Genomic DNA, 12577 nt, shown 5'->3' on the forward strand with positions numbered 1-12577 from the left:
CCGGAAAGGGACGGACGCGCCTGGGAGCGCGCGCAGGGCGGAGCTTCCGGCGGGCGGTGCCTCCCGAGCGGCACAGACCGGAAACGGCTGAGACCGCCCCGCCCATCGGGTGCGCGCGCGCGGAAGGAGAGGACGGTTTCTCCCCGCGAGCGCGATGGCGGCTCCGCTCGTGACCTGGACCGGTGAGAGCGGGGGCGGGGCCTGGCCCACTGGTACCGAGCCCGGAGCTCGCCCGTTTCCCGGGCAACGCCCTGCGGCCCTTGCCCCCCGGCCCCTCTCAACCCCTGCCCCCCCAGACGCCCCCTGGCCCCCCCTCTCCTGTTCGCTGCCCCCGGGCACCCCCCCTGCTCCCCTTTCCTGCCCCTGGACACCCCTGCATTTCCCTCTTCTGTCTCCTGCCCCTGCTCCCCCTCTCCTGTTCCCCTCCCACTCCTGTTCCCCGGGCACCCCCCATCTCCCCTCCCACTCCTGTTCTCTGCCCCCTAGCACCTGTCACTCCTGTTCCCAGACCCCTACCCCTGAGCACTCCCTTTGCCCCCTGCCTCCGAGCACCTCCCTCAGAACCTGTTTCCTGCCCCCCCCATTCCCCAACCCTGCCCCCGAGCACTGCCCTGCGGCCCTTATTCCTGATTCTCCCAGTCCTTCTCCTTGCCCCGGGCTCACACTTGGCCCCCTTGTGTGTTACCACTATTCTTGGTTCACTTTATATTAGAAATGTACAATTCTGGTTAATTGGCTAACCTGCTAAACCTGTTGTTTAACTGGTTAACTGATTACAATGGATGAGCAGGGGGCTGGTACAGCCTGGCTGGAACATCTCCCCGCCCCTGCCACAAGTAAGGGCTGCTCCAACCATGCCAGAACAGCCCCTGTCTGACTTGTGCCCCAGAGTAATGGTGTGCAAGCCATGAGAGGGTGGCGGATGTCTTCCCAGGAGGTCGTGGCACTTTGATGCTGCTGGCCGGGGGCTGGACCCGGCCTTTGGGAGCTGCGCTGTGCAGCGCTTAGATCTGGCCGGCTGGGTGCAGCCATGCAGCATGGCAATTAGATCCGGCTGGCCAGGGGCTGGACCTGGCAGTTGGCGGCCCCAGCAGCGCAGGGGATCGCAGACCAAAAAAGGCTGAGTACCATTGCACCAGAGGGCTGCAACAGCCTCTGCCAGTGGTTGGTGGGGAGCTGCTCCAGCCTCCGCCAGTTAACTGGTTAAACCTTCAGGCTGTGTCTAGACTGGCAAGTTTTTCCGCAAAATCATCTGCTTTTGCGGAAAAACTTGCCAGCTGTCTACACTGCCGCTTGAATTTCTGCAAAAGCACTGCCGATCTCATGTAAGATTGTCAGTGCTTTTGTGGAAATACTAGGCTGCTCCCATTCGGGCACAAGTCTTTTTTCGAAAAACTTTTGCGCAAAAGGGCCAGTGTAGACAGCAGAGATTTGTTTTCCGCAAAAAAGCCCCGATTGCGAAAATGGCGACTGGGGCTTTTTTGCGGAAAAGCGTGTTTAGATTGGCCACGGACACTTTTCCGCAAAAAGTGCTTTTGCGGAAAAGCGTCCTGCCAATCTAGACGCGCTTTTCCGAAAATGCTTTTAACAGAAAACTTTTCCGTTAAAAGCATTTCCAGAAAATCATGCCAGTGTAGACGTAGCCTCACATTCTTACATTTACCTTCTGTTTCTGAACAGCTGTTCCCATTAAAATTGGGTGGGATGCACGGAAATGAAAGTGTAGGTTAGGCTATGCGGTCAGGACTACAGGTGTTCCTTTGTGCTTTGAATTATGGCTTCTGTAGTATATTCAATCAGCAGGAATTTATGGAAAATTATTTTAAGCCCCCCAAGTTCAGGTGTGCCCCCCTTTTGGGACTATCTCTGTTCCACATGGAAACATGAGTTTCAGAATAAGGGTATTGGTTGTGGCCCAACTGTAGCCTGGCTGCTTCTTGGAGTGAGTAGTTACGGTATATTATTCTGGGAAAACTTAGGCTCTGCCTTAATTTCCTTTTTCCTGTGCAGCAGTCTCTTGAAAATAGCATACAGTAAATGGTTTAAAAAGTAGCTAAGCAGTTAAGTATCAGTAAATGCAGTAAAATTAATCATAACATTTTCAGGGAAAGGGTAGTACCTAAAACACTGCAGTAGATTTTTTTTTTTTTAAAGGCAGCTAGTCATAAAGCCTTTAAAGTTAAAAGTGAAAAAATATCCTTAGCGTTGATGTTAACAAATTAGGGCCTTACCATGCATCTGATCTGTATGGGCATACAGCCGCTCCCCGAGTTGCGCGTTTGCACTTATGACCAAAGCTCCCATGGAGCGGTCGTAAAGGCAGTCCCCGACTTACAAATGTGACCCACGCTTACGAACAGTGCAGTCACGTGTAACTCAGTGGGGTCTGAGTTACAAACGGATTGTTACGGCGAAGTGTTTGGTCCATAACTCGTTTGTAACTTGGAGAGAGGGTATACTTTTATACCCACTCAGAACCTTTTCATTGATGAAAGTGCCTGCAGGTGCAGGATCCAGGCCTTCATTGTCACGGTCACATGTATAGTAGGTAATTCCTACTTTATGGTTTAAGAAGGCTGAGGGATTTAGAGAAGCAGTTGGAAAATGAGCAAAACAAACAATTGTTCAGGATAAACTTAAGAAACAACAAATAATCTGGTAGCACTGACTAACAAAACATGTGGTGGTATGAGCTTTCTGGTCTATCAGAACTAGGAATCCTCTAAAGAAATTAATGGTGCACTAGACTACCAGGGACTGAAAGACATTAGGGATGTGAAAGACTAGTCGACTATCTGATAAGCAAAAGCTTATTGATAGTCCATACTAGTCGACTAGCCACCCTCCCCCCCCCCCCTTTGCCTCTATCAGAAAGAGGCAGCAAAGGGCTGGGGGAGGGGAAGTGGCTGGGTGTTGCTCCTTTAAAATGCTGTATGGAGCTCTATGCTGCGCTGCCACTTTGAAACTTAAGCAGTCCGCCGCTGGCCCAGAGCTCCCTGCATCGCTTTCGTCTTTGAGGTGTAGCTCCAGCACTTCAGAGGCAAGGCTCCCTTATAGACTAATCAAATAGTTGATGCAAATTGCATTGACTATTCGATTAACCTATTAATCTAAATTTAACATCCCTAAAGGATACTGCAGAGAAGCTAAATAATTTTAGTATTCACAACAGAGGGTGTTAGGGAGCTAGCTATCCTGACCTACACTTTTCAGATAATAAAGAACAAGGCATTGTCAGAGACTTAGTTGTCAAAAGAATAAGGTTTGGAACAAACTGATTAAATAGCATCAAGTCATAAAGACTGTATGGTACATCCAGGAGTTTTGAAGAAAGTTAGTAAAGTAACTGAATTGCTAGCAAAGCAATGCAATCTATTATACTATTCAACTACTGTGTGTCTACATTGTCCCGTTCAGCTACTTATCTTTAAAAAGAGCAATAGAAGCAATCCTAGTATATGCTACTATGGTTCTAGGTTAAATAGTTGAACAATAATTACAGATAATTTTAATGGGCCTATGAATATGATATAGAAGGGATGAAATGGTATGCCTTCTGTAAAGGGAAGTTCTCTTTCCTCAGTATATTCAAATTGTTTGAGGTTATCAGCAAAATAATGAGTAAAAAATTGGTACATTAGAACTTTTAAAAAGTCCTTCACAGGACTGTTAAGAAAAATAATTAATCATGGGATGAAGGAGAAAGTTAGAGTAATAGTGTTTAAGGCCTGAAGGGAGCGCAAGGAAATGTACTCTTACCTGTACAGTAGAGACCACCACAAATCCAACAACAGGATAACCTTGGATGCTTAAATGAAAGGGAAAGGAGTCCAGGAGAGCTGGCAGTATTTTAAAGAAACCTTATTAAAGGTACAGGAAGAAACCATCCCGATGTGCAGCAAGAAAAGCAAATATGTTAGGCGATCAGATTGGCTTACCGGGGACATCCTTGGTGAGCTTAAACACAAAAAGGAAGCTCACAAGAAGTAGAAACTTGGACAGATGACTAGGGAGGAGTATAAATATATTGCTCGAGAATGTAGGGGAGTTATCAGGAAGGCGAAGCGCAATTGGAATTGCAGCTAGCAAGGGATGTGAAGGATAACAAGAAAAATTTCTACAGACATGTTACCAATAACAGAGTGATCAGAGAGGGTGTGGGGCCCTTACTGGATAAGGGAGGTAACCTAGTGACAGATGATGTGGGAAAAGCTGAAGTACTCAATGCTTTCTTTGCCACTGTCTTCATGGACAAGGTCAGCTCCCAGACAAATGTACTAGGCAACGCAGTATGGGAAGGAGGGTGGGCAGTCCTTGGTAGGGAGAGAACAAGTTAGGAACTATTTAGAAAAGCTAAACATACACAAATCCATGGGTCCGGATTTAATGCATCTGAGGGTACTGAGGGAGCTGGCAAGTGTCATTGCGGAGCCTTTGGCCATTATCTTTGAAAACTTGTGAAGATTGGGGGAGATCCCTGATTACTGGAAAAAGGCAAATGTAGTGCCTATTTTTAAAAAAGGGAAGAAGGACAATCGAGGGAACTACAGACCATTCAGCCTTACCTCAGTCCCTGGAAAAATCATGGGGGGGAATCCTCAAGGAATCCATTTTGAGGCACTTGAAAGAGAGGAAAGTGATCAGGAATAGTCAACATGGATTCACCAAGGGTAAGTCATGCCTGAAAAATCTGCTTAGCTTCTATGGAGAGGTAACTGGCTCTGTAGATACGGGAAAGTCAGTGATGTGATATACCTTGAAATTAGTAGAGCTTTTGATACAATCTCCCACAATTTTCTTGCCAGCGAGTTAAGGGAATATGGATTGGATAAATGGACTAAGATGGATAGAAAGCTGGCTAGACTGTCAGACCCAACGGGTAGTGATCAATGGGTCGATGTCAGGTTGGTGATTGGTTTCTAGCAGAGTACCCCAAGAATCTGTTCTTGGACTGGTTTTGTTCAACATTTTTATTAATGACCTGGATGAGGGGATGGATTGCGCCCTCAGCAAATTTGCAGATGACACTAAGATAGGGGGAGAGCTAGATACGCCAGAGGGCAGGGATAGGGTCCAGAGTGACCTGGACAGATTGGAAGATTGGGCCAAAAGAAATCTGGTGAGGTTCAACAAGGACAAGTATAGAGTCCTGCACTTGGGACGGAAGAATCCAAAGCATTGTTAGAGACTGGGGACTGACTGGCTCAGTAGCAGTTCTGCAGAAAAGGACCTGGGGATTACAGTGGCTGCGAAGCTGGATGACAGTCAACAGTGTGCCCTTGTAGCCAAGAAGGCTAATGGCATATTGGGATGCATTAGGAGGAGCATTGCCAGCAGATCCAGAGAAGTGATTATTCCCCTTTATTTGGCTCTGGTGAGGCCACATCTTGAACATTGTGTCCAGTTCTGGCCCCCCCACTATAGAAAGGATGTGGACACATTGGAGGGGAGACAGCGGCAGGGGACCAAAATGATTAGGGGTTGGAGCGCATGACTTATCAAAAGAGACTGAAGGATTTGTGTTTATTTAGTCTGCAGAAGAGAAGAGTGAGGGGGGGGTTTGTTATTCCAAAAATATTCTCACTGGAGACCACCCAGGGTTACACTAGTATGGGTTTATTTCCACTAGGTAAGACTAAAGAGGAGAAAGCAGCCACCAAAAATTTAAACTAAAGAAGATAGATCGATCTCTCTCTCTCCATTCATTCACTCATTCACATCCATGCATTCCTGCCCTCAGGCACTCACATACTTACACAGACATATGGGTTGCAGAAGGAGCCAAGGCATGTGGATCCTGGAGGGTTTGTCTGATCATCATGGCTGGGGAAGCTGGTCAGGAGGGGAGACCATTGTGCTCCGTCTCTTTATATAGTGTCTGAATGTCTCCTGTGACTCATTCACCTTGCCATCAGGGAGCATGCCCAGACTCCCCTTTATCCAGCAGAGAGCATGCCCAGACTGCAATGACTCATTGAAATGTGCTCCATTGTTCCCAGTCTTCTTCAAACACACTCACACTCTCTCTCCATTCACCCAGGGGGGGAGAATGCACTTTAGGGAAAGTTACAAGCAAGGTGGCTGAGAGTTAAAAAGATTACAAAGTTGCACCTTCAGTAAATTTCTGAGAGTTACACAGATTACAAAGTTTGACAAAGATCACAATGAGTTGCAGTTTAAAACCTTAGATCTTATAATTTGGTGTAGTTTCAGAAAATCCATGTATTTAAATCAAGTAAGCTCAGGCGAAGGCTTTTTTATGCAACAGATTTGATAGCAGCCTTCAACTTCCTGAAGGGAAGTTCCAAAGAGGATGGAGAAAGGCTGTTTACAGTAGTGATGGATGGCAGAACAAGGAGCAGTGGTCTCAAGTTACAGGGGGAGAGGTCTAGATTGGATATTAGGAAAAACTATTTCCCTAGGGAGGGTGGTAAAGCACTGGAATGGGTTAACTAGGGAGATGGTGGAATCTCCATCCTTAGAGGTTTTTAAGTCTTGGCCTGACAAAACTCTGGCTGGGTTGATTTAGTTGGGATTGGGCCTGCCTTGGGCACGGGGCTGGATTTGATGACTTCCTGAGGTCTCTTCCAGCTCTGATTCTATAACAGTCATTTCTTGGATTGGAAACCACAGAAGAGAGAGAACAAGATGCAAGCATATTTTTTAAACATAGTAAAATGTTATTAGGATGTTGCAAAGATATAGGATAAAGCTGTTGTTAATTTGCTTGGTTGAACTTCCCTGTTATAAATGGAAATCAATTAGAAAATTTAATTTAATGTACACATTTGTGTTTCAGATTGCTAGAATGGCTGGCTGGAAGGTGAAAGTAAATGGATGTTCGAGGCATGAACTCTCGTTGGAAGATACTTGCTAATTTTTATTTTTGAAGATGAACCCTAACAGTCCTTTTCGTGGACAGCAGCCTGCTGTTTTCCAAGCACCTTCTAATAGTTCTGTCGGAATATTTCAAGCTCAAACACCATTTCGATTTGGTCAGCCATCACTGTTTGGACAGAGCAGTGGAGGACCTGTACAGAACCTTGGGTTTGCCCAGCCATCCAGCTTTACTCAGCCTTCAGGATTAAGCCAGGCCACTTCAGGGCAAGCTGTGGGATTTGGGCTACCCTCTGGGTTTACACAGGCTTATGGTCTTAGACAGCCTACTTCTTTTGTGACTACTTCTCCATCACCTAACTCTTCTATTGTTGGAAACCAAGGATTCAGTTTTAAACCACCTACTAATCTTGGAACTTTTCAGAATGGTTCTAATTTTGGAGTTGCTCCTGGAGAAGTTTCAAGTAGTGGCTTTGTGGGATCAGAATTCAGTTTTAAAACTCCAGAAAATGCAGTGTTTAAACCAATCTTTGGTGCTGGTTCTGAGCCAGAAAAAACACAAAGCCAGCGCATGCCAACATCTTTTACATTTTCCCATCCGGTTAGTAGTGGGCCTGGAATACTGGCCCCTTTTGGACTTTCCCAAGACACTAGTAGCTCTAGCACTAGTACAAACTTCAGTTTTTCAAAACCAGCTAGCAGCAGTAATTTTTCATCTTCCTTTGCCTCTTCTGTACTAAGCAGAACTGTTGAGGATGACCATAAAGGAACAAAGACACTCTTTGGAAGTCCTAGCAGCAGCTTCACTACTTTTCCTAGCTCATCTTCTGGGTCCTTAGATTTGGGAGGAAACTTCCAACTCAGTACAGCAACTAAATCAGAACATGATGACGCTCAGAGTGAGCCACTTGACAGCCATGTTAAAGGAATGAAAAGAAAAGAAGAACGAGATCGTTCCCCAAGAGGACGGGATTATGATGTTGCAGAGGAGTCAGAGATTGCATCTAGGAATGATTATCCTCCCGATAAGCGGCCTGTTCGGTTAAACCGGCCACGTGGAGGAGGAGGCTTGTTTAGTCGAACGTTGCAGGATGTGCTGAAAAGCAATAAAGACAGTGGACGTGTTAAAAAAGAGCCAAAAAAGGAAAGATTATCCATAGAATCTGGAGAAAATGAACAGGTGTTGGGCACAAGTCCATCTGTGTTTGCAGGACCACGGCTTTCGACCCCATTAAAGGAGGAAGAAGTGACAGAGCAAATTGAAGAGAAAACTAAGCAAGGTAAGTGCTAGAAATCAGTGCTACTCAGTAAATCAGGTATTGGAAATGAAGGCTACTGAGAGCTGAAGTTAGCAGGACAGGCTTGCTCTCTTTAAAGTTTTGTGTTTCATAGGAATTCTTTGTTTTCCTCTCTGAAGGCCTACTGCTTTCTTATGTCCTACCCTGGAGGAGCCCTTTCCAATTGTTGTTCCCAACTGTGATTGTTGCTGTTGTGATTAAGGACTGAACAGCACATACTTTTGAATACATTGGTGTTGCTTCTCATTAGAGATACTTCTTCCTTTGGTTAGTCAAAAATCACAGTATAATAGAGACTTACCTCAGTGGCATTAATCAAAAGTTAATTACTCTTCTCAGGGATTGGAATTTACTGACAAATAGTAGACGTTGTGGACCAGTAAGGAAAACGTACAAGTTGGGCATTGAGGAATGTATAGAACACACATCTCTTTTCTCAGTTCCTTTTGTGGTTGCTATTGTATTTATGTTTTGTTATGCTTAGTTTATTTCAAGTGATACATAATTGTGCTGCTCTTCAGGCAGAAATTTCTGTAAAATGTACTCGGTGTTTGATTTTTGTTTTGCAGGGTGGATTGTTTCTCAGAGTTCCTTCTTATATTCCCTTTTCTTGTCTTCCATTCTCCTTTATGTACTTTTTATCTCATCTTCCTCTTCTCCCTTTACCTTCCATGCCACTCATCATGGTTCTGTACATGCCATTCCCTCATTCTGGAGTTTCAGGAATACGAAAACTGAATTCTTACTAATCCATTGATACATACTTTTTAACAAAAAAGAACCTGTTTACATCTCACCTTATTTAGTGTCATTTCATAACCAACTATTTGTGGTGGTGTAGTTCATAGTCCATTTTCATGCCGCCACATAACTGAACCATATTTTAAAATTACATAACTGCACTAAGGATGTTAAATTGCAGTTAATTGACTAGTCGAGGGAATTGCCATCCATTACTTGACTAGTCGATAGGCACTTCCACATTTCTCCTTGGAAATGTACAGGAGCCCCTGCTGGAACTCTTGTACGTTCCCAAAGAAGAATGCGGAACTCTGCGTGCAGCCTGGGGCCAGCGGGAAGACACGCTGATTCTGGGCTGCATGTGGTGTGCCAGCTTTGAAATGTACGAGCATCCCCAGCGGGGGCTTTTGTGCATTTCAAAGACGCAGCACAGCATGGAGCCTGGGGTCAGCACTGACCCCAGGCTCCATGCTGTGCTGCCAATTTGAAATGGCGTGTGGTTTTTGGGTCTTTTGGGGATTCCCCAGCTGATCCCTGGCTCCCCGTGGCATTTCAGTGGAACCCAGGATCAGATGGGGACTCCCAGTACTCCACAGCTGACCCCGGGTTCTGCAGAAATCTCGGAGCCCGGGATGAGCTGGGGAGTCCCCAGCTCAGCCCAGGTTCCACAGAGCCACTTTGAAACGCTGCCTCAGGCTCAGCTGTGTGGGGCTGCCCCCTTGAAATGCCAAGGTGGAGTTCGAAGGGCAGCACTGCATGGCTGAGCCGGCAATAGAGGCAGCAAGGAGGGGAAATCGACTAGTTGATTAACTATCCGATGAGTTTTTGCTTATTGGATAGTTGACTAATCCTTAACTTCCTTAAACTGTATACTAGCAATTGCATAGTTTGCCGGTTGTAATAAAGGATTCTTAATTATAGGGATTGGTTAAAGTTGCCATGAAAACTTTTAATGTCCTTGTTTTAATTGAGAATTTCATTAGTTAATGAAAACACTCTGATAATTCAATCTGCAATGTAAATAAGTGCTGCAGGTGTCAGTATTCCTGCTTAATACAAATTTCTGATTTAATATAAAAATTTCTGAGATCCAAAATAAGAAGGCACAGTTTTAGAGCCTGATTTGGGGATTCTTTCAACACTTTCAGATTCTGCTATAGTGACCCCTTCACGTCGAAATCGAAGCAGTGAGAGTGTGGACAGCCTTGGTGGCTTGTCACCAAGTGAACTCACAGCAATCCAGTGCAAAAATATCCCTGACTACCTTAATGACAGGAATGTTCTTGAGAAGCATTTTGGACGGTCAAAAGTCCGGCGCATCTTTACCAGGCGCAACAAAAAGCTCGCTATTATTCATTTTTTTGATCATGTGAGTATTTAATGTAAATTTAAAAATATATGTGTAGTATCTAAATATTTGTCCTTGATGTATACAGCCAATCACAGTAGTGAAGTAAATGGATTTCTGCTGTAACCAGTCAATTGTCTAGACGCCAGACTATATTCATAGAACACCAGAACTGGAAGGGACCTTGAGAGATCAAGTCCAGTCCCCTGCTCTCTTGGCAGGATCAAGCATGGTCTATATCAGTGGTCTCCAACCTTTTTATACCCACGATCACTTTTTAAATGACAGAACAAGCCAAGATCTACCACCCCGCCTCTTCCTTGAAGCCCCGCCCCTTCCTCTCTATTCTCCTCATCTCCATCACTTGCTATCCCCAACCCTTATACTGCTGCTTTTTTCCCCCAGTTCTTCTGTAGGAAGAGGTTTTTCCAACATTTGGCCTGTCTAGACTGGACCAAATGTCAGAAAAACCCCTGATTCCTTGTGGAAAGAGGAATAGAGGGATTACTGAAAGAGCACGTTTGCTCTTGCACTAAAAAAAGCGGAAGAAGAAACACATCCCTGGATGCTGAAGTGTTTTTCTGGGATATCTCCAGAATCCTGAAAAACTCCTACAGTCTAGCCTTACCCGCTCTGGGTTGAGGCAGGATGTGTAGGCTCTGGGGTGGGAATGAGGGATTTGGGTGTGGGAAGGGGTGAGAGATGCAAGCTCTGGGAGGAAATCTGGATGCAGGAGGAGGTAGAGAAGGGGACGCTGGGTCAGGGAGGGGGCTTCAGGCCGGGCACTGTTGGGCCCATTACTTCTTGTCTTCTTAGAGGCCAAGGAGAACAATTTTTCCTCCCTACTCCCAGCGACACCCTTTTAGATACCTGAAAACTGCTATCAGGTCCCCTCTCAGTCTTCTTTTTTCCAAACTAAAGTCCAGTTACTTCAGCTGTGCCTCATAGATCATGTTTTCTAGACCTTTAATCATTTTTGTTGCTCTTTTCTGGACCTCGTCCAATTTCTCCACATGTTTCGTGAAATGAGGTGCCCAGAACTGGACACAATACTCCAACTGAGGCCTAATCAGCGCATAGTAGAGCGGAAGAATGACTTCCCATGTCTTGTTCACAACACACCTGTTAATGCATCCTAGAATCATGTTTGCTTTTTTTTTGCAACAGTGTCACGCTATTGACTCGTATTTAGCTTGTGGTCCACTATGACTCCCTAGATCCCTTTCTGCAGTGCTCCTTCCTAGATAGTTGCTTGCCATTCTGTATGTGTGAAACGGATTGTTCTTTCCTAACTCATGAGATCCGGGTCAGTATATTGATGGAAAAAGCATGGGACCTCTGTTGCTAACATGTGCTCGATCTGTTCTGTGGTTGAAGAGACCTTCAGTCTTGCACTATCAGCCTGATACAGTACTTAAATAGGGCACCACAGAATTCAGTTCTGTGTAACTACCAAGCAATCTTTTGTTAGGAAGGTCTGCTTGCTCTTTGTTATTTGAGCTTTTATAGACATGTAGGAGATTGCTGAACTCCCAGTGCAACAAACACATTTTTATACAAGCTGTGTAGGCTTCTTTACCTCTTGTTCTGATGCTAATTGTACCTGGTATTTCATGCTGTTTTTCAGGCCAGTGCTGCTCAGGCAAGAAAGAGGGCAAAAGGGTTACACAAAGACATAGTAACGTTTTGGCACAAGAAGAAAACAAGTAAGCCTTTATGTTCTATGTTTCTTCTAGGCATGATGTCAGAGGGAGGTGATCAGTTGATTTCAGTGAAGTAGCACTTTGTTTGCACCAACTTGGAATTGAGCTCCAGAAGTAAAACACTGTTTCTGTGGCTGTTTCTCCTTTTGTGATGATGGTGGTGAAGTGATGATGATTTTCTTCCAAGGACCTGTATATATCTAATCTGATGTCCTCTCACTTCATTTTTTTCTTTAAGAATTAAATTTAGGTCTTGAATTTAACTGTCTCATGTAAAAGGACATCAACTTTGGAGCCTGATTATGAAAAGAGTATCATCTTAAATGATTTCACTTCTGATCATTTTACCAGAACAATCTGTCTAACATACCAGACGTGTGCTGCTGCCAAAGAGCATGGACATGGCCCCAGCTTTCCACAGAATTTAGATATAATTTGTGAGGCCACGTGCAGCCGAGAATGAGTCTATGCAGGTGAACCTGTTTATACAAATGTCTTGAGAGACATACAGAACACTTAGATAAACACAGTGTAAGATAAAATTCATATATGAACATATCATAACATGTCTGCTTTAAGAGACATCCAAAATCTGGGAAATCCAAAATTGAGACAGTCAAGATTTACATTTGCTGACAATCAGCCAAACT

The 12577-nt window shown here is 44.8% G+C and overlaps 1 protein-coding gene across 2 annotated transcripts in view; it reads left to right on the forward strand.

Moving 5' to 3' along the window:
- Positions 1-30: 30 nt before the first annotated feature.
- MCM3AP (minichromosome maintenance complex component 3 associated protein) overlaps positions 31-12577 on the forward strand; it is a 69266-nt gene continuing 56719 nt past the window's right edge. Inside the window, exons 1-4 of one of the 2 annotated variants that reach the window (XM_075934166.2) lie at positions 31-182; positions 6800-8117; positions 10025-10245; positions 11852-11930. In XM_075934166.2, coding sequence (XP_075790281.1) covers positions 6893-8117; positions 10025-10245; positions 11852-11930 — 1525 coding nt within the window. In that variant the 5' untranslated portion in view covers positions 31-182; positions 6800-6892. Of the gene's footprint in view, positions 183-4515; positions 4671-6799; positions 8118-10024; positions 10246-11851; positions 11931-12577 lie in introns of those variants that run through there. The other variant, XM_075934167.2, reaches the window with a different exon arrangement.

Source organism: Pelodiscus sinensis, chromosome 7 (assembly GCF_052426305.1).
Source record: "Pelodiscus sinensis isolate ZL-2025 chromosome 7, ASM5242630v1, whole genome shotgun sequence".
Taxonomy (NCBI): domain Eukaryota; kingdom Metazoa; phylum Chordata; order Testudines; family Trionychidae; genus Pelodiscus; species Pelodiscus sinensis.